Source organism: Rhinopithecus bieti, unplaced genomic scaffold (genome assembly GCF_001698545.2).
Source record: "Rhinopithecus bieti isolate Rb0 unplaced genomic scaffold, ASM169854v2 scaffold_12573, whole genome shotgun sequence".
NCBI classification, from domain to species: Eukaryota; Metazoa; Chordata; class Mammalia; order Primates; family Cercopithecidae; genus Rhinopithecus; species Rhinopithecus bieti.
In genome coordinates this window covers 1832303-1854750 of record NW_016807321.1, presented here as the reverse complement: position 1 = coordinate 1854750, position 22448 = coordinate 1832303, and the positions used below count along the sequence as shown (strand labels likewise).

Sequence of the window (22448 nt, the reverse complement as noted above, 5' to 3'; positions counted from 1 at the left end):
GGGGTCCAGGATCCAGGATGGGCACAGCTGGGGTGTGCAGGGCACTTACCCAGAGCCTTCCCCAGGGAGGACAAGCACTCCTCAGAAAACCTGCACAGAGCCGAGAGGCCACTGCTCAGGGCCTCAGGGCTCAGTATTCCCCGACCTCGCACCCCAGCAGGGCCCAGGGACAGGCCCTTACCGTCTGTCAAATGCAGAGCTCAACTGGGCTCCATCGGGACCTCTGGGGACGACCCCCACCCAGATCTGGTGCTTGTCGATGATGTGTGGGTTCTCCAGGCAGACCGGGAAAGGGCTGAGCGTGGCCGGAGGGACACAGTGGGGAAGGGCACCAGCGCCCCTTTAGCCCTCGAGGCCCGAGACCCCCAGTGAGGCCCAAGACCCCCAGCACCCCGGCTCATGGGGACCCCCAGCACTCCCACCCCACTAACGTCACAGGCGTCACCAGTGCTTAGGCCCCTGGCAGGGGTGGCCCGTACATCTGCATCTCCAGAGCAAAGGAGGACACCGGGGCCAGTGTGCCGCTGGTAAGGATGAGGGAGCGGACGCCCTGGCGGACCAGCTCGCGCATGCTGTGGCCGGGACTGAAGCACCAGTAGCTCAACACCTTCCCTGTGGGGTGGAGGGAGCGGGGGACACGGTGTGAGGACAGGACTGAGGGCCTGACCGCCTGCCTCTCTGCCCATCACCCTCTCACCCACTGGCATCAAGCAAGTGAGCGGACCGCAGCCACCCAGGCCCAGCATGCAGAAGTCAGAACAAAGGAGGCTGCCCTGAGTGTGAGCGCAGTCTGCCAGCTGGGGTCCCCTCTGGGGGACTGGGGGTCCTGGGAGTAGGAGGCAGACCCCAGGCAGATGCTGGGGACACCTCCAGAGAGGTCAGCCCACTCCAACCCTAAACTTCTGCAGAAACTGTGACATGCGGCTCAGGGCAAGAAGCTCATCCCGCCAAGAGCGCATGGGAAGCGCGCGCCAGCGTCCCGACGTTCCATGGACGCGCAGAAGAGGAAGTGCGAGTTCCCCACTCCGCCTGGAAGCCTCTGAGTGGCGTCAGCAGCGAACAGGGCACTGGTTCCAAGGAAGTTCCTAGAAGTGCTTGAAAGACTGAGCGCAGCGGCCGCAGCCTGGGGAGGAGACTGAGCCTGGGCACTGGCCACCAGGAATTCAACACGCTGTGACTCGGGGTCAGCAGGGACAAGGCACCTCTCCTAGCAAAGGTCACACCGCTTCCTGGGGCTGAGTGTGCCCTGCAATGGGGGAACTTCCCCCGACCTCCACCTCCAGGACCTCATTTCCTACAAACGCCCAACGCAGGGAGTGGCTGCTTCTCAGAAGCCAAGTGACGTCAGAGGTCAATGGAACAAAGAGATTCCAGGCCCTCAGGATCTGTGCACCAGCTGCTCAGGCACGCGCCGCCTTCCACAACCCCAACTGCCTGAGGGGCACTGGTCTCCCCCCAGGACGGACACTTCCTGCTGGGAGAGGCCTCGCCACGAGGCCATCACCGAGCCACCGAGCAGGGGTCAAGCCGCGCAACCCTGACGCCCTCCCAGCCCTCCCCTTCCAGCTCGGCCAGGCAGACCAACCACAGCAACCACGCGGGGGCTGCTCCAGCCAGGGCCACGTCGTGCCACCGCGGGCCGGACAGCAGCTGAGAAAGAACGTTCCAGAGAGGGACGAACCAAGCCCAGAGGCAAGGCCCCACTGGAGCACAAGAATGGGCAGCAGCTCCCACAGCTGCCGCCATGAAGCCCCGCCTTGGACACCACATGGCCGGGTGGGGCCGGACACACTCCAAGAACCACAGGACTCTGGACAGGGAGCCAAGGGCCCACTCACAGGCCCCACCCACACAGGCCCCCGGCAGCACCTCCTCGAACACACCACAGAGCACAGGAAGCCAACAAGGCATGTGGGGGACGCCTCGGGGCTGAGCGCACCAGGGGCTTTGGACAGCAGGGCCAGTCGGGTCCCCTTCAGACGTGACCCTGAGGTTTGGCCCGGCCAGGTGCTGGGTGGAGGCAGCAGGGAAAGCTGTGCCTCACCGTGGGGCTCCGTGCTGACGGCCTTGGCCTAAACCCGCGTGTCCCAGCAGAAAGGCCTGGCTGGGCTGTGGCTCTGCCGCCACCAACCAGGTGACTCTGGGCAGGTCCCGGTGCCATCAGGCCCTCTGCCGTGTCTCTCAGTAACTCCAGCCTTCAGAGGGACAGCGAGGAGAACGCTCTGGATTGGCCTGGACGTGGAGAAGGTGGCCAGGCCCGGGGCGCAGGAGAACCACGGCTGGCCGTGTGCCTAGCCTGTGGCATGCTGGTGCTCAGCACCACACCCGGGCGGGCAGGGAGAGTGTGGGCCCAGGTCTGTACCTCGCTTTCTGGCTGCAGTGGTGCTCCAGGCATCAGACCGCTGAGCCGTCCTCCGGTGACCAACATCAGGATGGATGTGCACCTGGAGGGGACAGGACCAGGAGTGTAGAGACCCCGCCCATGTCCTGGGGGCAGCCCCTGACCTTTCAGGACCGCAGAACCCCCAGCCCCACCTGCCTCCTGGAGGTGGCCCCTACCTTATAGGACTGTAAGGCCCCCAGCCCTGCCGAGGAACCACGGCTGCCCTCGGAGGGGTCCACACTAAACACAATCTGAAAGGCAGAAGAAGTGCAGTCCCGTGAGGAGCCTGAGGCTAGAGCCCGGAGCCCTGGAGGCCACCTGACCTTCTGCGGCATCAGCCCCACACACGGAAGGTCACAGGACACCCAGGGGTCATCGGTTCACCGGCCCCTGCCATCATGCAGCCCCAGGCCGACGGACAGGAGCTGGCACCTGCCTGACCCTTTCTCCTCCCTGGAGGGACCCCCGGTGAGCTCTCTGTCCCTCTACGCAGGCCATCTCCGTGCACTGGAACTGCAGCAGCCCGAGGGGCCTCTCCTCCCACCAACTGGCCCAGCCCTCCTCTCTGTGCCCCTAAGGGTCCCAAATTAATCTAGAAATTCAACATGGCCTAGTGCAGTGGCTCACGCCTGTAATCCCAGCACTCCGGGAGGCCAAGAGGAGCGGATCGCCCGAACCCAGGAGTTCGAGACCAGCCTGGGCGACGCGGTGCAACCCCAGGGTCTCCGCCAAAAAAACACAAAAACTAGCCGGGCGTGGTGGCCCATGCCGTGGTTCCAGTTAACTGGGGGGGCTGAGCTGAGCCGGGCGTGGTGGCCTGTGCCGTGGTCCCAGCTACCTGGGGGAATGAGCTGAGCCGGGCGTGGTGGCCCGTGCCTGTGGTCCCAGCTACCTGGGGGGCTGAGCTGAGAGGATCCCCTGAGCCCAGGAGGTTGAGGCTGCAGTGAGCTGTGATGGTCCCACTGCACTCCAGACTGGGCAACAGAGAGACACTGACTCAAAAACACAGGAATTCCACACATTCCAGTCAAAATCACAGCAAGATTTTTAAAGGAAGCAGACAGGCTGACTCCAACATGCATCATGGAGAAAACATCAGGGCAGGTTTAAAAAGAACAAGAGGCCAGGCGCGGTGGCTCACACCTGTAATCCCAGCACTATGGGAGGCAGAGGCGAGAGGATCACCTGAGATCAGGAGCTCGAGACCAGCCTGGCCAACACGGCAAAACCCCGTCTCTACTAAAAATACGAAAATTAGCTGGGCGTGGTGGCAGGTGCCTGTAATCCCAGCTACTCAGGAGGCTGAGGCAGGAGAATCATTTGAACCCAGGAGGCGGAGGTTACAGTGAGCTGAGATCGCACCACTGCACTCCACTCTGGGCGACGAGCGAAACTCCGTCTCAAAAACAAACAAAAAAAGAAATTGGTTCTGGCCGACACCAGAACTTACAACAAAACCACCATGAACAAAACCGTGAGGAAAACAGTGTGGCAGGTGCCCAGCGGAGTCGGGAGAAGCCGAGCCACTCGGTCAGCACACGGAACCACCGGTGTGGCGTGCTGGGAAAAATCCAGATAGTCTGCCTTTCACACTCCCACAGGTGACGCCGGAAGGCGCGAAGGCCCCAACACAAAGCTCCGCTACCCTACAGTGCAGTTTGGAGAACACACAAGACCCAGTTTAGCATCTTGGTCGGAAGGCACAAGCTCAGGACAAAAATCTGTTGACAAGGAAACATCTGTTCACCAAACCTGTCATGAAAATGGAAAAAATGACCAGCACGAGACCAGGAGAGAATACGTTGGCACGTGTTCCTCAGATCTTACAGAGAACCCTGCAAATCAACGGGAAAGGGACGATGCCTGCACTAGGAAAAGAGCGCGTGATGACCGTTCTGGAAAAAGAGCTGAAAATGGCCAGAACAGGAACGCGAAGCCCCCAGCGGGCTCAGCAGAGTGGCCACGTCAGCCAAGCCGCTGTCAGAGCCCTGGAGACGGACGAAGCCAGACTTGAGGGAGTTCTTCTGGGAACATCAAGAAGCCGGAATGTTCACAGAAATGCAGAGAAGCTGAACTAGAGAACACCGGGGGGCAGACACCACGGCTGGGACACAGATTGGCAGCGTGCGTGGACTGGGCATGTGTGCACGTGCCTGGGTATGCACAGAAGGAGAGAGAAACTTCCTTCCATTCCTTCCCAGCCATTTTCACTGTCAAGACAGCTAAATACAGGGCCGTGCATTTTACCAAAGCATTTGGCCCACGGGGATGGAAGCAGCAGGACAAATTCACCGCGACACCAGTGGCTGCCATGAGCGGGGCTGAGGCTGCCTCAGGACACAGCGTCCCTCAAAAAGCCCTCTGCTGGGCAGGCCTGGACGCTCTTCCCTGTCATCCCAGCACTTTGGGAGGCCAAGGTGGGCAGACTGCCTGAGCCCAGGACTTTGAGACCAGCCTGGGCAACATGGCAAAACCCATCTCCACAAAAAAGTTTTAAAAATTAGCCGGGCGTGGCGGTGCACGCCTGTGTTCCCAGCTACTCAGGTGGCTGCGGCAAGAGGATGGCTTGGGCCCAGGAGGCTGAGGCTGCAGTGAGCTGGTAACAAGGCCCTGCACTCCCGCTGGGGTGACAGAGCGACTCTGTCTCAAAAAAACACCACCACAAACCCCCCCGTGCCTCAGCCCCAGGGCAGCTCAGGCAGAGAAGGAAGGGGACCCACTAGTCTCACAGGGGCCCAGCGGTGACTGGCTCCCCAGTATGGGCCAGCACTGCCCAGAGTTTGCCTCCAGCTAAGCTCTACCTCCCCAGCACACAGCCTGGCCCTGCCCGGAGTTGCCTCCAACTGAACTATGCATCCCACCTCTTCCTGGGGCCACTAGCCCCACTCTAGCCCCACTCTGTCCCCAGGGTCACCTGTGCCTCAGGGCTGCAAGTCCAGCCCAGCACCAGCCCTATGAGCAGCGCCCACACCTGCAGGGACTCAGGAGCAGCCGAGGGTGAACACGGTGCGCAGCCCCCAGGGTTGGGAGGAGCCGAGTCATCTGCCAGTGGCTACTTAGAGCAGCAGCCAAAGGAAATTCCAAACCAATGGGGTGAGCAGGATTTGGTTCCAGAGTGTGGAGACTTCTCCATAATGGAGCCTGGGAAGCCACATTCCAGGGAGGGGCAGGCCCGGGCCAGCTCACACCTGCCCTCCAGGCCCTGGGCTGCAGGGCTGCCTCAATGGCCATGTGCTGGAGGTGATTTGCAGTGACCCATCAGGACATGGAAGCAGGTCCGCCTGGCAGGTGCATGGCCTCCTGCTTGAAGAGCCAACCATGCTCCAGGCGGGACAGCAAAGCAGCCCTTGGCAGGCAGGAACCACAGAGAGAGGGGTCTGGCCCTGGGATGCCCACCGTGCCTTTGGGGAGGAGCTGGGAGACAAGGCAGTGCCGTCTTTCTAGCCCCAGCTGCCACACAGAGAAGACACAGGCTGTGGCGTCACCGGCCGCAGAGAAGGCCACGGTAGAGGTAGGGCTGAGCCTGGGCCCCACCACCTGCTGTGCCCACCCCACCTGGTCCCTGCCCAGGTGTCGCCCCCGCTCAGAGCCGCATCTGTGAAGAAGGCAGTGCCTGGTCGTCCTGGGGCCTGCAGCTCCATGCCCAGCAGCACGCACAGAGCACCGCACCGCGTGCACAGGCCGACCATACATTCCAGGGTTCTTCTGCGGCCTCCCCCAGCTCGAGCACCTCCCAACCCAGGCGGACACTCGTGAAGTTGTCACAGAGCTGGGCAGCCCCACCTAACCCTGCCACGATCTCATGTGGCCAGGAGGTTCAGTGTGGGCAGCACAGAGGCGGCCTCACACGGCTCCACACAGCCACCTGTGCCTCAGTTTCCCCAAGGACTGACGGCCTCCCAGTCAGGGACTTGTGGGTCTGCTTCTAAAAAATGCACCGAGGCCCAGGAGAGGCAAGTGTGTGCCCAGAGCACCCAAAACTGGGGCTTGCCCTCCACAAACCGCACAGGCACCCCTGCGTCAGGCACCCCTGCGTCAGGCACCCCTGCATCAGGGAAAGCAGGTGCTGCCACTGGCACAGAGCCAGGAGCAACCTCACATGGGAGGGGACAGGCATCACAGGGCAGAACGGGGCCAAGGAAAAGGGGGCCAGGGCCGCACCCCCCATCCTGGGCTCGCAGGGACAGCCCCGCCGGCAACCTGCAGAGTCCCCGTTCATCTGTCCCTGGAGAAGCTGTTCAGGAAGCTGCGTGTGTCCAGAGCTCTTCATCTGCGTGCAGCTGGGGCTGCCAGGCGTGGGTCCCCCCTGGCCTGAGGGCCCGGACAGGGCAGGAGCCGCTCCCTGGCCCCCACTCCCCTTCACGTCCTCCCCCACCAGCGTCACCCTGGGCATGTACCACCAGACCTCGTCCTCCCCCATCCCCGCGGGAGGCCCAGTGTGGGTTTGGGTCACAGGAAAGGAGCCAAGGGTTTGCCAATCGGAAACAGGTGGTGTGGGGGCTGTTCTCCCACCCCCACGTCTAGAATCAGTAACTAATACAGCAGGAGAAGGCACCCGCCCGGCTTCCATCAGGGAAGGAGACGCCAGAGGAGCAGGCCCCACCTGGATAATGTCCGCCAGCTTCTGCAGTCCAGCCGTGTTGGTGAACACTCCAGCACCTGGGGAGGCAGCATGCTGGGCGCTGACACCCACACTGCCGGCAGGGGAGGCCCCGACCCCAGCCCCGGCCCTTCCAGCCATAAGCCAGCTCAGCCCGACTGCCAAGCTCCATCTCCTGCCCAACGGGGGGCCCAGGGTGGAGCGCAGTGTCCACTCAGGGCGGGCAGCTCGCCTGCCCTTCCCAGCAGCCAGGAGAGAAGCCAGGCAGGGACAGAGTCTCCAAGGGGGTCGGTGGAACTTAAAAAGAGGCTCTGTTGTCACCTAAGGTTTGAAGCAGCAAGAGCCACCCTCCCCAGCACCTGGGAGCACAGCAGAGACCCCGCTGGGCCCGGCATCTCAAACCAGAGCAGCCCATGGGGACACTGCCTCTGGGCAAAGCCTCTGGACCCCACAGCTCTGAGAAGTAGAACTCGGGGTGTGTGGAGAAGCCAGAGGCCCCACAACCCAGCCAGGGCCTTGGGCTGCTCTTCCTTAAAAGGGGAATAATGGAATGAGTCTGCAGGACGAAGCCGCCAGCTGCAGAACTGGGACAGGCTCTACGGCAGTGGGCAACCAGCACTAACACCTCCATGCCCCGATTAGAAGGTGAGGTTGTGAGCCTGTTCCTGCTGACGGCCAGGTGATGGCCAGGGGAGCCCTGACTGCCAGGATGGAGGCCTGCTGCACCCCCTACACCATGTTTGCCCACACCAAAGACCCCGCCCCGGCACTCACGTCCGGCCAGGTGCTGGATGATCTGGTCCAGTGAGTCCAGGATGCAGCCCTTGGTCTGAAACGTGATCTGGGCTTCAGCAAACAGCTCAAAGATGTAGCTGCCGAGGAGAAGGCAGGCTTGAGCCTGGACGGGGAACAGGCTGCAGCTTTGGGAACGGAGAATAAGGCAGGCTCGAGCCTGGCAGGGGGATCAGGCTGCTTGAGGATATAGCTGCCGAGAAGAAGGCAGGCTTGAGCCTGGACGGGGAACAGGCTGCAGCTTTGGGAACTGAAGGCAGCAACTGTGGAAGTTTCCTACCCTCGGAAACACACGGAGCCCTCCAGGGGACGCCAGCATTGGGGGTGAGAGGCCTCTGCCCTCAGGAGCCTCCCGATGGGAAGAGGAGGCCTGGCCAGCATGAGAACAGCACCAAGGAAAAACCCTCAGGGCAGAGGCCGTCATCGGAGGGGAAGGATGGGGTCGCCCGGGGGTCGTCAGGGGCTTCTGGGAGGCAGTGGCTCTGGGCAGAGTCCCCAAAGCCTTGGAAAGTGACAGTGATGGCGGCAGCAGAAGCTACAGGAGGGGCTCCTGGGGGTGCAGGGTGGCCGAGGAGCCACGCCAGAGCCTTGAGCATTACGCTGAGGACACTGGCTCCACCTGGAAGCAACTGGGAGTCCCCACAAGGTCGGCGCTCAGGCAGAACGCGCTCGCCTCAGCGGCTGTGCACTCAGTAGAGCCCCCACACAGGCCCCAGTCCTGACTCCTCATCTGCCTGCAGGACAGACAACATGCCCTGGCTGTGAAGAAGACAAGAGACCCACGGAGCCTTCAGAATGTTCCGGGCCTCCCGGAGTCCAAAAGAGGTGGTGGCTGGGACACTCATTGTCCTAACAAGAAGGTCTCATTCTAACAGGCACCTGTGCTCAAACAAGGGACTAGACCAGAGTCCAGGGAAAGGCCTGGAGGAGGAGAAACTGTAGGAAACCCAGTGGCCCCGCGTGGGTGCGTGTGCTGTTCCGTGGGTGCGTGTGCTGTTCCGTGGGTGCGTGTGCTGTTCCGTGGATGCATGTGCTGTTCCGTGGGGACGTGGGTGCTATTCTGTGGGGGCGTGGGTGCTGTTCCGTGGGTGCGTGTGCTGTTCCGTGGGTGCGTGTGCTGTTCCGTGGATGTGTGTGCTGTTCCATGGGGGCGTGGGTGCTGTTCCCTGGGTGTGGGTGCTGTTCCGTGGGTGTGGGTGCTGTTCCGTGGGAGTGGGTGCTGTTCCGTGGATACGTGTGCTGTTCCTCTCAACGTCTCAACAACCAGATCATGCAAACCAGGCGCTCCTACCAGGTCTCAAAAAGGGAAAACGGGCCTGAAAACAGGCCTCACTGGTGTGACAGCCCAGGACTGCACCACGGCCTATCTGTAGTGAAGCAGCTGGCTCCCCGCCTCTCACCTCCCTGGCTTGGTGACACCGCTGTCGTCTCCAGGCAGCTCAACGGCATCGATGGCTCCCTCCAGGCGGAGCAGGATCACTGCAGGTCGGGTTGAGGAGGCATCAGGGGGAGGCCCCACCCGGCCGCAAGAAGGTGGGGAGGGCAGCACTTACTCTTCAGCTTTGCAATGTCTTCCAGCTCCATGTTCAGCCCTGTGCAAGAGAAAGGCAGCAGAGGCACAGTCTGCGTCACGCTCAGGCCAACAACCCCGCCCTTGAGAACCAGGATTCTCGGCATGGAGAAAAGGGCACCACCAGGGGAAGGAAGAGGCTACACAGAACTGATGCCAGCCAATCCAAACTGCAGACACCAAGAGAAAGCGTTTCACCTTTATTTATCTGTTTATTTCTGAGACAGGGTGTCACCCTGTCACCCAGGCTGGGGTGCAGCGGCACTCGCTCTGCTCACTGCGACCTCTGTGTCCCAGGTTCAAGCGTGTCTGTCTCCCAACTAGCTGGGACTACAGGCGTGTGCCACCACGCCCGGCTAATTTTTGCATTTTTAGTAGAGATGGGGTTTCACCATGTTGCCCAGGCTGGTCTTAAACTCCCGACCTCAGGTCATCCAACCGTCTCGGTCTCCCAAAGTGCTGGGATTACCAGTGAGCCCTTGTGCCCGGCCAGGTGTTTTACCTTCAGAGTTAACATTTGTGAACACATCTGTGCGTATGGATGTATCTCCACAAAAACACCCAGTAACAATGACCAACCCAGTAACCATGAGCAGCCCGGTGCCGCATCGCGGGTCCTGAAATACCACCTTGCAGGAAAAGAAACCAGAGCTTCTCAGAGACTTGGCTGATTCCAGGTCTGGAGCAGGACATAAGTGTGAAAAATCCTGACTGCCAGACAGCAAAGAGGCCACAACTGCCGGGGTCAAGACCACATGAAAACACCTCGAGGTGGAGCAACGGGGGGTCAGGAGTGAGATCCAGGATGGTGCGCAGAGCAGGACCAATCCCTACACGCTCACACACATTCACTGATGACGTCTGATTGATTGATTGATTGATTATTGAGACAGAGTCTCGCTTTGTTGTGAGGCTGGAGTGCAGTGGTGCGATCTCAGCGCTCTGCAATCTCCGCCCCCCGGGTTCAAGTGATTCTCCTGCCTCAGTCTCCCCAGTAGCTGGGATTACAAGCACGCGCCACCAGGGCCCACTAATGTTTTGTTTTGTTTTTTGTATTTTTAGTAGAGACGGGGTTTCACCGTGTTGGCCAGGATGGTCTCAATCTCTGACCTCGTGATCTGCCCGCCTTGGCCTCCCAAAGTGCTGGGATTACAGGTGTGGGACAGCACGCCCGGCCCACAGCCAGCATTTATCCCGCCTTTCCTGTGTGAATGGGACCACACAGCTGAGGTGACGCAGAGCATGGTCCTAGATTATTCCTGCTAACTGACTAAGCGACAGAATTGGCACACTACCAACTTGCAATCCCCCAATAATCAACAGAGTCAGGTGTTCAGCAGCAACAATGTTAACATCGGAAGAAACTGGAAAGCAGATGCTGTGAGCCTCCTGATAGAAAGGACATCCTGCCTGGAGCCAGGCAAAGGGTGGCCCCAGTCTAACTGGGGTCCTCAAGCCACCTAAGGGCACCTAAGTGCAGAGGAGACGAGGGGACCAGGGAACTCGTGTGACTGCCCCTCCCATACCCAGATTCAGACTCCGCAGATCATGCAAACCAGATCATGCAAACCGGGCACTCGTACTGGGCTCTTCAATAAATAAAGTGTGAGGAAAAGAATGGACCCTGCCAAACACGGTGGTGCATGCCTGTAAGTCCCAGGAGTTTGGGAGGCCGAGGCAGGAGGATCGCTTGAGCCCAAGAGGCAGAGGCTGCAGGAGGAGGAGGCTGCAGTGAGCCCTGATGGCACCACTGCTCTCCAGCCTGGATAACAGAGCGAGACCCCATCTCCAAAGGAGTAGGGGAACAAATAGGGATGAAAACTGAAGTTCCAGTCCTGAATGAGATGGCAGAAGCCCACCTCACCACACGTCCCCCACTTGTTACAACAAAAAGCCCTGCACATCAAGTAACTAACAAAACTGAAAAGTGGAGAAGGCCCCGTGGCGATGTTCACACAGCCCTGGGGCGGTGGGTGTTTCTCCCACGTCATATAACCCACAAAAGGGCAGCTGCCAAGATGCGGGAAGGAGACCTGTCACTCTCCCCACCCTGCGCCGGGCAGAGGATGGAAAGAGGTGGCCATCCACTCCCAGTTAGAGATGGGGCTGGGGGACTGCGGAGAAGAGGGAGGTGGAGCGTTCAAAGTCCCAGACCCCCTTCCCCCACTGCAGCGCCCTGCGTGGCAGTCTTGAGATCTGATGGCAGTGGTGACCGCCTGCGGTCCCGGTGCTTTAAGAGGCTGAGAAGGGAAGACCCCATCAGCCCAGGAGGCCGAGGCTACAGGGAGCTAAGATCGCACCACCGCATTCCAGCCTGGGCAACAGTCACACCCTGTCACTTAAAATATATGTATATATATAAAGGGATCCTAAAGCCAGAACAAATGCCAAGTTCGCAAACTCACTCTCTACCAAGCAGCCACCCTGGTGAGAAGCGTGAGGACGAGGCTGCCCAGGGTCCAGGGTCCCCATGGTGTCCATCCACATGTGTGATTTTAAAGGAAAATGAGGAAAGCTGATGCTGGAGACGTTCTTTTTTTTCTTTTTTTTTTTTTGAGACGGAGTCTCGCTCTGTGGCCCAGGCTGGAGCGCAGTGGCCGGATCTCAGCTCACTGCAAACTCCGCCTCCAAGGGTTTACGCCATTCTCCTGCCTCAGCCTCCCGAGTAGCTGGGACTACAGGCGCCCGCCACCTCGCCCGGCTAGTTTTCTGTATTTTTTTAGTAGAGACGGGGTTTCACCGTGTTAGCCAGGATGGTCTCGATCTCCTGACCTTGTGATCCGCCCGTCTCGGCCTCCCAAAGTGCTGGGATTACAGGCTTGAGCCACCGTGCCCGGCCGATGCTGGAGACGTTCACACGCAAGTCACAGCAGAACCGATGAAGATACTCACAGACTCCTAGTCAGCTGTTCACAGAGGCCACGCAGAAAATATGGACAAAGGCCGGGCGCGGTGGCTCATACCTGTAATCCCAGCACTTCCGCAGGCCAAGGCGGGCGGATCACCTGGAGTTTGAGACCAGCCTAGCCAACATGGAGAAACCCTGACTCTGTATTTTTAATACAAAATTAGCTGGGCGTGGTGGCGCGCGCCTGTAATGCCAGCTACTTGGGAGGCTGAAGTGGGAGAATCACTTGAACCCGGGAGGTGGAAGTTGCAGTGAGCCAAGATCGCACCACTGCACTCCAGCCTGGGCAACAAGAGTGAAACTCCATCTCAGAAAAAAAAAAAAGAAAACATAGACAATATAGACCAACTGACCACATCCCAGAAGGGTTTCCATGTTTTCCACGTACACCGTGACTAACGCTGTGTGGAAATACGCCTCTGCACAAACCCTGGGAAGGAAGCTACAGGCACAGCAAGTGATACACGCCCGACGTGTAGGTCATTTAAAATGCAAAACGCCCTTACAGTGAATATATTTAGTTTTACTTTTTTTTTTTTTTTGAGACAGCCTCACTCTGTCGCCCAGGCTGGAGTGCAGTGGAGCCATCTAGGGCAAGCTCTGCCTCCCGGGCTCAAGAGCTCCTCCCACTTCAGCCTCCAGAAAAGCTCAGACCACAGGAGCACACCACCACACCTGGCTAATTTTTTGGTAGAGGCGAGGTTTCGCTATGTTGCTCAGGCTGGTCTCGAACTCCTGGCCTCAAGCGATGCTCCCATCTCAGCTTCACAAAGTATAGTTTTCTAATTTCACACAGTAGAGGCCAAGTTGACACTGGCTGGGAGAAGACATAGGTCTTCAGAAAGTACCAGAACTACTGAACGATACCAGCCCTTCCACAGCCTACAGGACCCCAAACAATTCACACCCGAGAAGCCTCTGAGAGAAGTGGGTGCCCTGCAGTGCCAGCCTGAACAGATAGTGCCCAGGCCAACCATACACAGCCACAGGGCAGGCTGCCCCCTGCAGCAGCGCAGGCCTCAGGACCGAGCAGCCCGTCTATGAACACACCTGGGCTGGGGGAATCCATGCTGAACTCCGGGTGGGGCTCGCCCTGCTGCGCAGTCTTGGTCTGCTCCTCCAGCACCTGGTCTATGACGTCCAGTCCTGAAGCCAGGTCATGGGGGGTCAGGTCAAAGGATGCTGATTCTTCACACATCTTCTCCTGGAGCCCAAGCACACCCGGATCACCACAGAGCAGAATGGGATCAGGAGCCCAAATCACCCGGATCGCCACAGAGCGGGACAGGATCGGGAGCCCAAATCACCCGGATCACCAGAGCGGGACAGGATCGGGAGCCCAAATCACCCGGATCACCAGAGCGGGACAGGATCGGGAGCCCGAATCACCCAGATCACCACAGAGCGGGATAGGATCGGGAGCCCAAATCACCCGGATCACCACAGAGCAGGATAGGATCGGGGGCCCAAGCATACCAGGATCACCATAGAGCAGGATAGGATTGGGGGTTCCAGAAAGCAGGAATGGGGTTGGGGTACAGAAGGCACAGGAGGCTGACAGCCAAGTCCCTAAAGCCACGCCCTGGGGTCTCTAAGGCCAGGCCACAAGTAGGTCCAAACATGACTGTCTGGCCCACACCAATATTTAGAAACGATTATTTCAGGCCAGGTGCGGTGGCTCACACCTGTAATCCCAGCACTTTGGGATGCTGAGGTGGACAGATCACTTGAGCTCAAGAGTTCAAAACCAGCCTGGGCAATGCTGCAAAACCCCATCTCTACAAAAAATACAAAAATTAGCCAGGCGTGGTGGTGTGCACCTGTAGTCCCGGTTACCTGGGAGGCTAAGGTAGGAGGATGGCTTGAGCCCAGGAGGTGGAGGTTGCAGTGGACCAAGATCGCACCACTGAACTCCAGCCTGGATGACAGAATGAGACCCTGTCTCAAAAAACAATTATTTCACTGGAGTTGCCAATTTTTTTTTTTTTTTTTTTTTTTTTTTTTTTTTTTGAGACAGAGTCTCGCTGTCACCAGGCTAGAGTGCAATAGTGTGATCTTGGCTCACTACAACCTCCACCTCCCGGGTTCGAGCAATTCTCCCACCTCAGCCTCCTGAGTAGCTGGGACTATAGGCGCCCACCACCATGCCCAGCTAATATTTTTGTATTTTTAGTAGAAATGGGGTTTCATTATGTTGGCCAGGATGGTCTTGATCTCTTGACCTCATGATCCGCCTGCCTCGGCCTCCCAAAGTGCTGGCATTATAGGCATGACCTACTGCGCCCAGTCAACATTTTTTTTTTTTTTTGGACACAGAATCCCGCTCTGTCACCCAGGCTGGAGTGCAGTGGTGTGATCCTGGCTCACTGCAGCCTCCACCTCCAGGGTTCAAGCGATTCTCCTGCCTCAGCCTCAGGCCATGTGGCCGGAAGGGCAGAGACACCACAGGCGAGACCACACGCCTGCTGCTGCCCTGGTGACAGAAGCCGAGGGCAGAGGAGACATCCCTGACCCAGGCTGACCCCTAGCTGGCTGGAAGAAAGGGGTCTGGGGAGCGGCCTATAGGGGCCCTGCGCCTGAGGGACAGGTCCCTGGCCCAGCTGGCCAGTCTCCAGCCCCAGCAGAGGCATCGGATCAGAGTGGGACGGGGTGCAGAAGCTCCTGGGGTGCTCAGTCCTTAGTCCCAGGCGCCGAGGGCTGCAAGGGTTTGGCCAGAGCCCCTCCAGAAAGGTTTGTGCTGCTCTTGAAGAAACAGGAGACATTTAGAGGCAGTGGAGACTCACCACATTGTGAGCTTCGTCAAAGATCACGACCGTCCCCTTCAGGTCGATGCTGTGTGCTCTGCGGTTCTACAGGAGGAAGAGAAGGGACCAGTGCTGGAGCTCACAGGAGGAAGAGAAGGGACCAGTGCTGGAGCTTACGGGGGGAAGAGAAGGGACCAGTGCCGGAGCTCACAGGGGCAGGAAAGAGGGAAACCAAGGCACGTGCGGCCGGCACCGAACATCGCAAGTGCAGACGACAAATGCCGGCGACGTGGAGGGGACGGGCCAGATCTGGATGGCAACCTGGCAACACCGCCCCACCCTGAGCAGCAGCTTGCTACACCGGGAGACGCCACACACGGCATGGAAAGGCACGCGCCACGCTCAGCGAGACAGACGGCCACGACGTCCTGGGAGCCCCCGGCCACCGCAGTCAGCCAGCCACAGACCACAGGAGCCAGGAAGACCCAGACCCAGCAGTTCTCTGCTCTGGCTCCACTTAGGGAGACTTACAAACCCAACTCCAGGCCGGGCGCGGTGGCTCCCACCTGTCATCCCAGCACTGTGGGAGGCCGAGGTGGGCGGATCACGAGGTCAGGAGTTCGAGGCCAGCCTGACCAACATGGTGAAACCCCATCTCTACTAAAAACACAAAAATTAGCCGGGCGTGGTGGTGTGCGCCTGTAACCCCAGCTACTCAGAAGGCTGAGGCAGGAGAATCGCTTTAATTTGGGAGGCAGAGGTTGCAGTGAGCCAAGATTGCAACACTGCACTCCAGCCTAGGCGACAGAGTGAGACTCCATCTCAAAAAAAAAAAACCATCCAACTCCCAGGTCCCACCCACAGAGTGTCATGGGAGCAAGCTGGGGTGGGGTCCAGCTTTGGTACTTTTAAATTTTCACACATTAAGATGCCCATTTTAAGTGTACTGACTTCTGGCAGTTAAGTGCACCCTATAACCACCAGCCCCACCTCTGCCTTTTCTATTAATACAGCGTCATATAAATGGAATAAAACAGTAGGTCCAGCCAGATGCGGTGGCTCACGCCTGTAATCCCAGCACTTTGGGAGGCCAAGGTGAGTGGATCACAAGGTCAGGAGTTTGAGACCAGCCTGGCCAACATGGCGAAATGCCGTCTCTACTAAAAATACAAAAATTAGCCGGGTGTGGTGGCGGGTGCCTGTGGTCCCAGCTACTCAGAAGGCTGAGGCAGGAGAACTGCTTGAACCTGAGAGGTGGAGGCTGCAATGAGCCAAGACCACACCACTGCACTCCAGCCTGCACCACAGAGCAAGACTGTGTCTCAAAACAAAAATCAAAAAACAAAAAACAGTAGGTCCTCCTCAGTTGGCCTCTCTGGGTTAGCATATCTGAGACTCATTGGCTCCCTGCTGCTGTGTGACCACAGCCCATGCCCACGGCTGCTGCTGGGGTTTGCGAACCACGGTTTGTCCACTCATCAGTGGATGGACTCACGTGGGCTGCTTCCCAGTTCTGGCAACTGTAAACAAAGCTCTGGTAAACTTGCACATTGAAGTCTTTTTTTTCCTTTTTTCTTTTTTTTTTGAGATGGGGTCTCCCTGTGTTGCCCAGGCTGGTCTCAAACTCCTGGGCATAAGCGATCCCTGAGCCTTGGCCCCTAAAGTTCTGGGATTACAGGTGTGAGCCACTGCGCCTGGCCACACACAAATCTTTGAACACATCTTCCCTTCTCCCGGTTCGGCTGTTCGCCACACGTGTTTGTGGAGCGGCTACACAGCTTCACAGCTCAGCGGCAATGGATGAGATCCAGCTGTTCCACCACCTCGTGCCACTCAGGCTGCTGAATTTCAGCCAGGCCAGTGGGACCGCAGTGCCGGCTCCCCGTGGCTTTAATCTGCCTTCTCCTGTGACTGGAGATGCTGGGCGTCTTTCCATGTGCTCAACTGGCCATTCCATCCATCTTGGTGAAACATCTGTGCAGATCCTTTCCCACTGGTTAACTGGGTTTTTTGCTTAGTTATGAGAGAATTTTACATACTCTGGTCAAAGGTCCTTTAAAATCAGAGGAGGGCTGAAAAATGCTTTTTAAGTCCTCTGAAAGACAGAGCATTTTCTCCCTTTCTATAACTGCTCTTTAATTTTCTCAAGTCTTCTAAAGGGTTGAAGCTTTAAATTTTGGTGAAATCCAAATTTCAATGTTTTTCTTCATGGCTAATGCCTTGTGTATCCACACTAAGAAATCTTTGCCTACCCCAGAGTTGCAAAGACCTCCCCCATGTTTCTTTCCATAACTTTTAGTTTAGCTTTTACATTTAGGTTCATATAGAGTAAAGCAAGAGTTAAGATTCACTGTTTTCCAAACAGATATCCAGCTGTTCTTAGCACCATTTTTTCAGAAAACCAAAAATCAACCTTCATTTCCTCTCTCAATTACATTGGCACGTTTGTCAAAAAACAGTCACCATGGGCCGGGCGTGGTGGCGCACGTCTGTAACCCCAGCCACTCGGGAGGCTGATGCGGGAGAATCACTTGAACCCAGGAGGCGGGGGCTGCAGTGAGCCGAGATGGTGCCACTGCACTCCAACCGGGGTGACAGAGCGAGATTCCAACTGGAAAAAAAAACAATGACCGCAAGCGTGTGGGTCAGCTGGAGCTTGCTGCCTTCTCCATGGCCTGCAGGCCTGTGCCTGAGCTGAGCCGTCTCCACCTCCACTCCTGCAGCTTTAGAAGAGTCTTGAAACCAGTGAGGCGAGTCCGCCAGCTCTGTTCTTCACAGTCATCGTGCCGTTTTACATCTTCTGCGTTTCCGTGGAAGTGCTGGACTCAGCTCACCAGCTGTGACAGACTGTCCCAGGGAAGGGCCTGGTTGGGTAAGAAGCTCTCCAGGTGGTTTCCAGGGGCAGCCATGGCTCAAAGCACCGAGTTACCCACAACCACGGCAAACCTCACCAGCTCTCCGTGGGGTTCTGCAATCGCTGCCCAGGAGTCGGCCCCCCAGCCTCCTCCCTTGCTCTGCTGCACCTGCTAGGGCTCCCCTCAGACCCATCAGCGTTCCCCATCTCCTGCCGACATCGCACTTGGGCCCTGCCCACTTGGCTGTGTCTCCACCTCCTCACTCTGCTCTACTTCTCTTCAATCTCGTTGGTTCATGGGCTTACTCTTCTGCTGTCTACCTGTCCCCACCACTAGAATCAAAGCTCCATGTGAATGAAGCCAGTCTTGCTATGCCTGGAACAGCCCCCAGCACGATGGGCTCTTGATAAATATACACCCCGAGAATGAGCGAACCAACGGAAGGATCTGGAAGCGTCACCACGTCATCGCCACGTGAACACAAGTCACTGACCCGCGGCATGATCCCACCTGCACTAAATAAAAAGTGTGGGGCATAAAAGCATGTGGGTGAGTACAGGCTACGAGAAGGGAAGTGAGTGTGGGGCCAGGCATGGCGGGGAGTGAGTGTGGGGCCGGCGGGGAGTGAGTGTGGGGCTGGGAGGAGTGAGTGTGGGGCTGGGGGGGGGAGTGAGTGTGAGCCCGGGCATTGGGGGGAGTGAGTGTGGGGCCGGGCATGGGGGGGACTGAGTGTGAGCCCGGGCATGGGGGGAGTGAGTGTGGGGCTGGGCACATGAAGGGGGAGTGAGTGTGGGGCTGGGAGGGGAGTGGGCTTCCCGTGTTGTCAGTGCTTTGCTTCCTGTGATCGGACGTGAAGGAGAGAACCTGAGCTGTCAGGATCAGGAGTGGGCACTGGCCTGTGGACCATAGCCTGGAGGTCTCTCCTCACTCCCACCAGCCTGCTCACTCCCAGATTGTTCAGAACAACTGACCCAGGGCCTGGGGGTGCTCACAAGTGTGTCTGGCCAGGTTGAGCCCCTGCCCAGTGACAGAGGTGGGTCCTCCCACCCAGGCCTGCTGCTCTAAGTCCCTGCAGCAGCAAAGGCTCGGACAGCCTTTCCCAAGCCCAGGAACACCCCTGGATATCAGGAGTTGTCAGCTACGCAGACTGAGCCCCCACCTTGGCATCCAACAAGTAATTGTATGGCATGAAGACGATATCGGCTTGCTGCTTCAGGTTCCGGGACAGGTAGTAAGGGCACACCCTGGGAATGAGGAGAGGGGAAGATGCTGTGAGCACCCCGTGCAGGGGACGGTGACCCGAGGCCGGGGCTGCCACATCTTCTGACCCGGAAGAAGCCCTAATCCTGTGCATGGGGTCCAGGTGGGAAGCTACTGTCTGGGACGGATGGTGAGTCCACATGAGTTTCCAACCATGTAAATCGTCGTCTCTTTAAAAACTCGATGGAAAAGAAAAACCAACCCTATTCCTGGATAGAGGTCATCAGAATCAAACACAACACAGAACCACTAAAACAAAGCAGAGCTGGGTCGGGCGCGGTGGCTCACACCTGTAATCCCAGAACTTTGGGAGGCTGAGGCGGGTGGAACTCTTGAGCTCAGGAGTTCGAGACTGGACTGAGCAACAGAGTGAGACCCTGTCCGTACAGAAAATACAAAAATTAACCAGGCGTGGTGGTGCATGCCTGGAGTCCCAGCTACCTGGGAGGCTGAGCTGAGAGAATCACTTGAGCCTGGGAGGTTGAGACTGCAGTGAGCCAAGATCACGACGCTGCACTCCAGCCTGGACAGCACAGCGAGCCTCTGTCTCAAAAAAAAAGAGGGGAGGAGCTCTCCCCTCAATATGAGAAAAGCTTTATAATAACTTGAATCTCGGAAACTATAAAAGAAGTGGACAAAGAACATATTTGCTGTCCTCAAAAGAACGAAGCCGAACTACCAGCACCAGCAGGGGAAGCTACCCACGGCGCTGAGTGAAAACTGCAAACTGCAGAACACTCCGCGCAGACAAAACCGCGCGTGCTTCCACACACACACACGCCTGCAGGGCTCTGTCCAATGCCACGGTGGCCACCTGGGGGGGCTGAGGGCCAGGGAAGAGGGAGGCAGCTTCACTTTTTACTCTGTGTTCCTCAGAACTGCGTAAACTTTCTCATACTGAATGGTGATTAGTTTCATAACTTAAAAAGGAACAAAGAAAAGGGAAGAAACATATCTGGGCCTCCACAGGTCACAGGAGAGCTGGGCCATGGAAGGACAGCGGTCGTGGCCTCACTGAGGGGTCTCACCTGTGCTTGCTTCCGCTCTTGACCAAGTCCTCGATGTCCAGGATGGGGCTGGCCAGCTCCTGCTCCAGGCTTTTCTCTGCAGGTGTGAGGCAGGGGTAAACACACACCCTCAGGGTCCAGTAAGTCTCCCAGACCACAGAGGGATGCCCAGGACAGAACAGCTCCTACACGGCAGGCAGGGCTGGGTGCCCCCCCGCCCCAATCATGAACGTGCCACAAAGCACCCACTGAGGGTCTCAGGTGTCCAAGGGAGGCCCCCACCCAAAGTGATCCCGAGGGAGCCCTCCTGTGCCCCTAGAAGGCCTGAGGTTGAGGGTGGATCAGACAGAGGCCAGCAGGGTTCCGAGGGTTCTATGCATCCTCTCTGAGACAGCCCAAGACAGGACAGGGGTGACGGCTACACTCAGCCCTCCCCAGGGCAGGGAAGAACAGCCCCTCAGCGTATTGCCCCAGCCCACAGACATCTCCCAAAAACCCTGGAGGTGCCCCTGTGATTAGCACTGTGGCTCAGCTTCCCTGCCAACCACAACAGGCCCAGAACTGCCAGCGAAAGGAACGCCAGGTTTTCCTAGGCTAAACGGTGGCCCGCTCCCCTCTACAGCATGGCAGCCCTGGGAAAGGGCACTGCCTATGCTGGCTGAGAGGACCAGGGCAGAAAAGACGTCAGGGAGTTTGGGGGATGTCCTTCCCCTCCCTTGCCTCTACAGCACAGGCCCCCAAACTGGAACCACAAGAACTTCTTAGGGAGCTGCTTAAACACAGACAGACAGAACCAAGGACCTCTTCTAACAAGCACCCCAGAGTCTTAGGGCAGCCGTGTGGGGCAATGGGGCCTTCCCCAGCTCCCGGCTCCATCATGGCTGCTTTGTGCCCGTCCCCGGGAGGTGCCAGGCCCCGAGAGCCAGGACTCAGCTGCAGAGGCCAGAAACGCACACGCGCACATACACACACACACTCACACACGCACAGCAGCGATGACTCAACTCCAGACGCTCCCAGGGATAGCAAGGAAGGCAGGGGAGGAAGAGCACATGCCTGAGCGGCACCATAGCAACGACCAGCCAGTCAGCACGCGGCACTTGCCAAACCTTCCCTCACCATAGCAACGACCAGCCAATCAGCACGCGCTGCCGCACAGCGGCACTTGCCAAACCTTCCCTGGCAGAGAGCTGAGGGCGGGACAAGGACAGGAGCTGCAAGGGGAAGGGGGACAAGAGGCAGGGCTCTCCCAGAGGCTCTGCCCCAGGCTGACCCCAAGTTTGCTGTCCCCAACCAGAGTCCTCACAGGACACAGGCCACGAAGGGTGGCAGCTCTCTAGCTGTCTCTTCATTCGCCCCAAATACCTGTCTTCCTTCCCCTCAGACCCCTCCAGGAGCTGCAGCCCACTCTAAAGATGCCCAGGCTGGCCAGGTGCAGTGGCTCAAGCCTGTAATGCCAGCACTTTGGGAGGCTGAGGCAGGCGGATCACGAGGTCAGGAGATCGAGACCATCCTGGCTAACACGGTGAAACCGCGTCTCTCCTAAAAAAATATACAAAAAATTAGCCGGGCGTGGTGGCAGGCACCTGTAGTCCCAGCTACTTGGGAGGCTGAGGCAGGAGAATGGCGTGAACCCAGGAGGCGGAGCTTGCAGTGAGCTGAAATCGTGCCACTGCACTCCAGCCTGGGCAACAGAGCGAGATTTCATCTCAAAAAAAAAAGATGCCCAGGCTGGCACAGGTGCTGCAGACACCCCCACAGCCTGTCCAGGGGCAGACAGGATGCAAAGGTTCACAGCTAGGCAACCTGACGCCAGGTCGGGCAGTGAGAGCCCAAGCCAAGGGGGACAGGCTGGAGCTGGGCTGAGTCTTCTTGGACTGAGCCCACAGACCTGGGGGAGGAGACAGATGGGGGCCCAGAGCCAGAGGCCTGACACGGATAGAAGCAGCACAGGAGGCGGTCAGCGGCCTCCCCACCAGGCACCAGGTACCAGGCCCGGCGGCCACAGGGGTGCTACCCTTGTCCAGGACCACCACCGGACAGGCTCACACTCGGCGTTCCATACTATCCCAAGGACCCCGCTGCATGGGACTGGGGACACCCAGCAGGCACTCCTGTCCTGTCCTGGAAATCCGGGTGAGGACCTTGGAAATGACGACGGGCTGAGAATCTCCAACAGCACATCTGCCCCCCCGTCCCAGAGTCCCGTCCTGTGGGCACCACCAGGACGAGTGGGCAGCTTCCATCAGGGAACCTGGGGGCAGAGCCCCTCAGAGCCCCTTCTCAGGACCACCAAAAAGGCCTGGACAACCACACATCAAGGTGACTG

General features: G+C 58.3%; 1 protein-coding gene across 16 annotated transcripts in view; it reads right to left on the bottom strand.

The window, feature by feature from the left end:
- The window catches only part of RTEL1 (regulator of telomere elongation helicase 1), a 35809-nt gene that overhangs the window by 8028 nt on the left and 5333 nt on the right, over positions 1 to 22448 (bottom strand). For 13 of the 16 annotated variants that reach the window (XM_017881253.1, XM_017881255.1, XM_017881254.1 and 10 more), the window contains 13 exons: positions 20141 to 20216; positions 19012 to 19096; positions 15037 to 15102; positions 13304 to 13457; positions 9329 to 9367; positions 9176 to 9254; positions 7758 to 7855; positions 6987 to 7042; positions 2560 to 2634; positions 2363 to 2444; positions 480 to 612; positions 182 to 295; positions 50 to 90 (listed from right to left, as the gene is read on the bottom strand). In XM_017881253.1, the coding sequence (XP_017736742.1) occupies positions 50 to 90; positions 182 to 295; positions 480 to 612; positions 2363 to 2444; positions 2560 to 2634; positions 6987 to 7042; positions 7758 to 7855; positions 9176 to 9254; positions 9329 to 9367; positions 13304 to 13457; positions 15037 to 15102; positions 19012 to 19096; positions 20141 to 20216 (1098 nt within the window). Of the gene's footprint in view, positions 1 to 49; positions 91 to 181; positions 296 to 479; positions 613 to 2362; positions 2445 to 2559; positions 2635 to 6986; positions 7043 to 7757; positions 7856 to 9175; positions 9255 to 9328; positions 9368 to 13303; positions 13458 to 15036; positions 15103 to 19011; positions 19097 to 20140; positions 20217 to 20920; positions 21176 to 21484; positions 21504 to 22448 lie in introns of those variants that run through there. The other 3 variants (XM_017881268.1, XM_017881267.1, XM_017881266.1) reach the window with 3 other exon arrangements.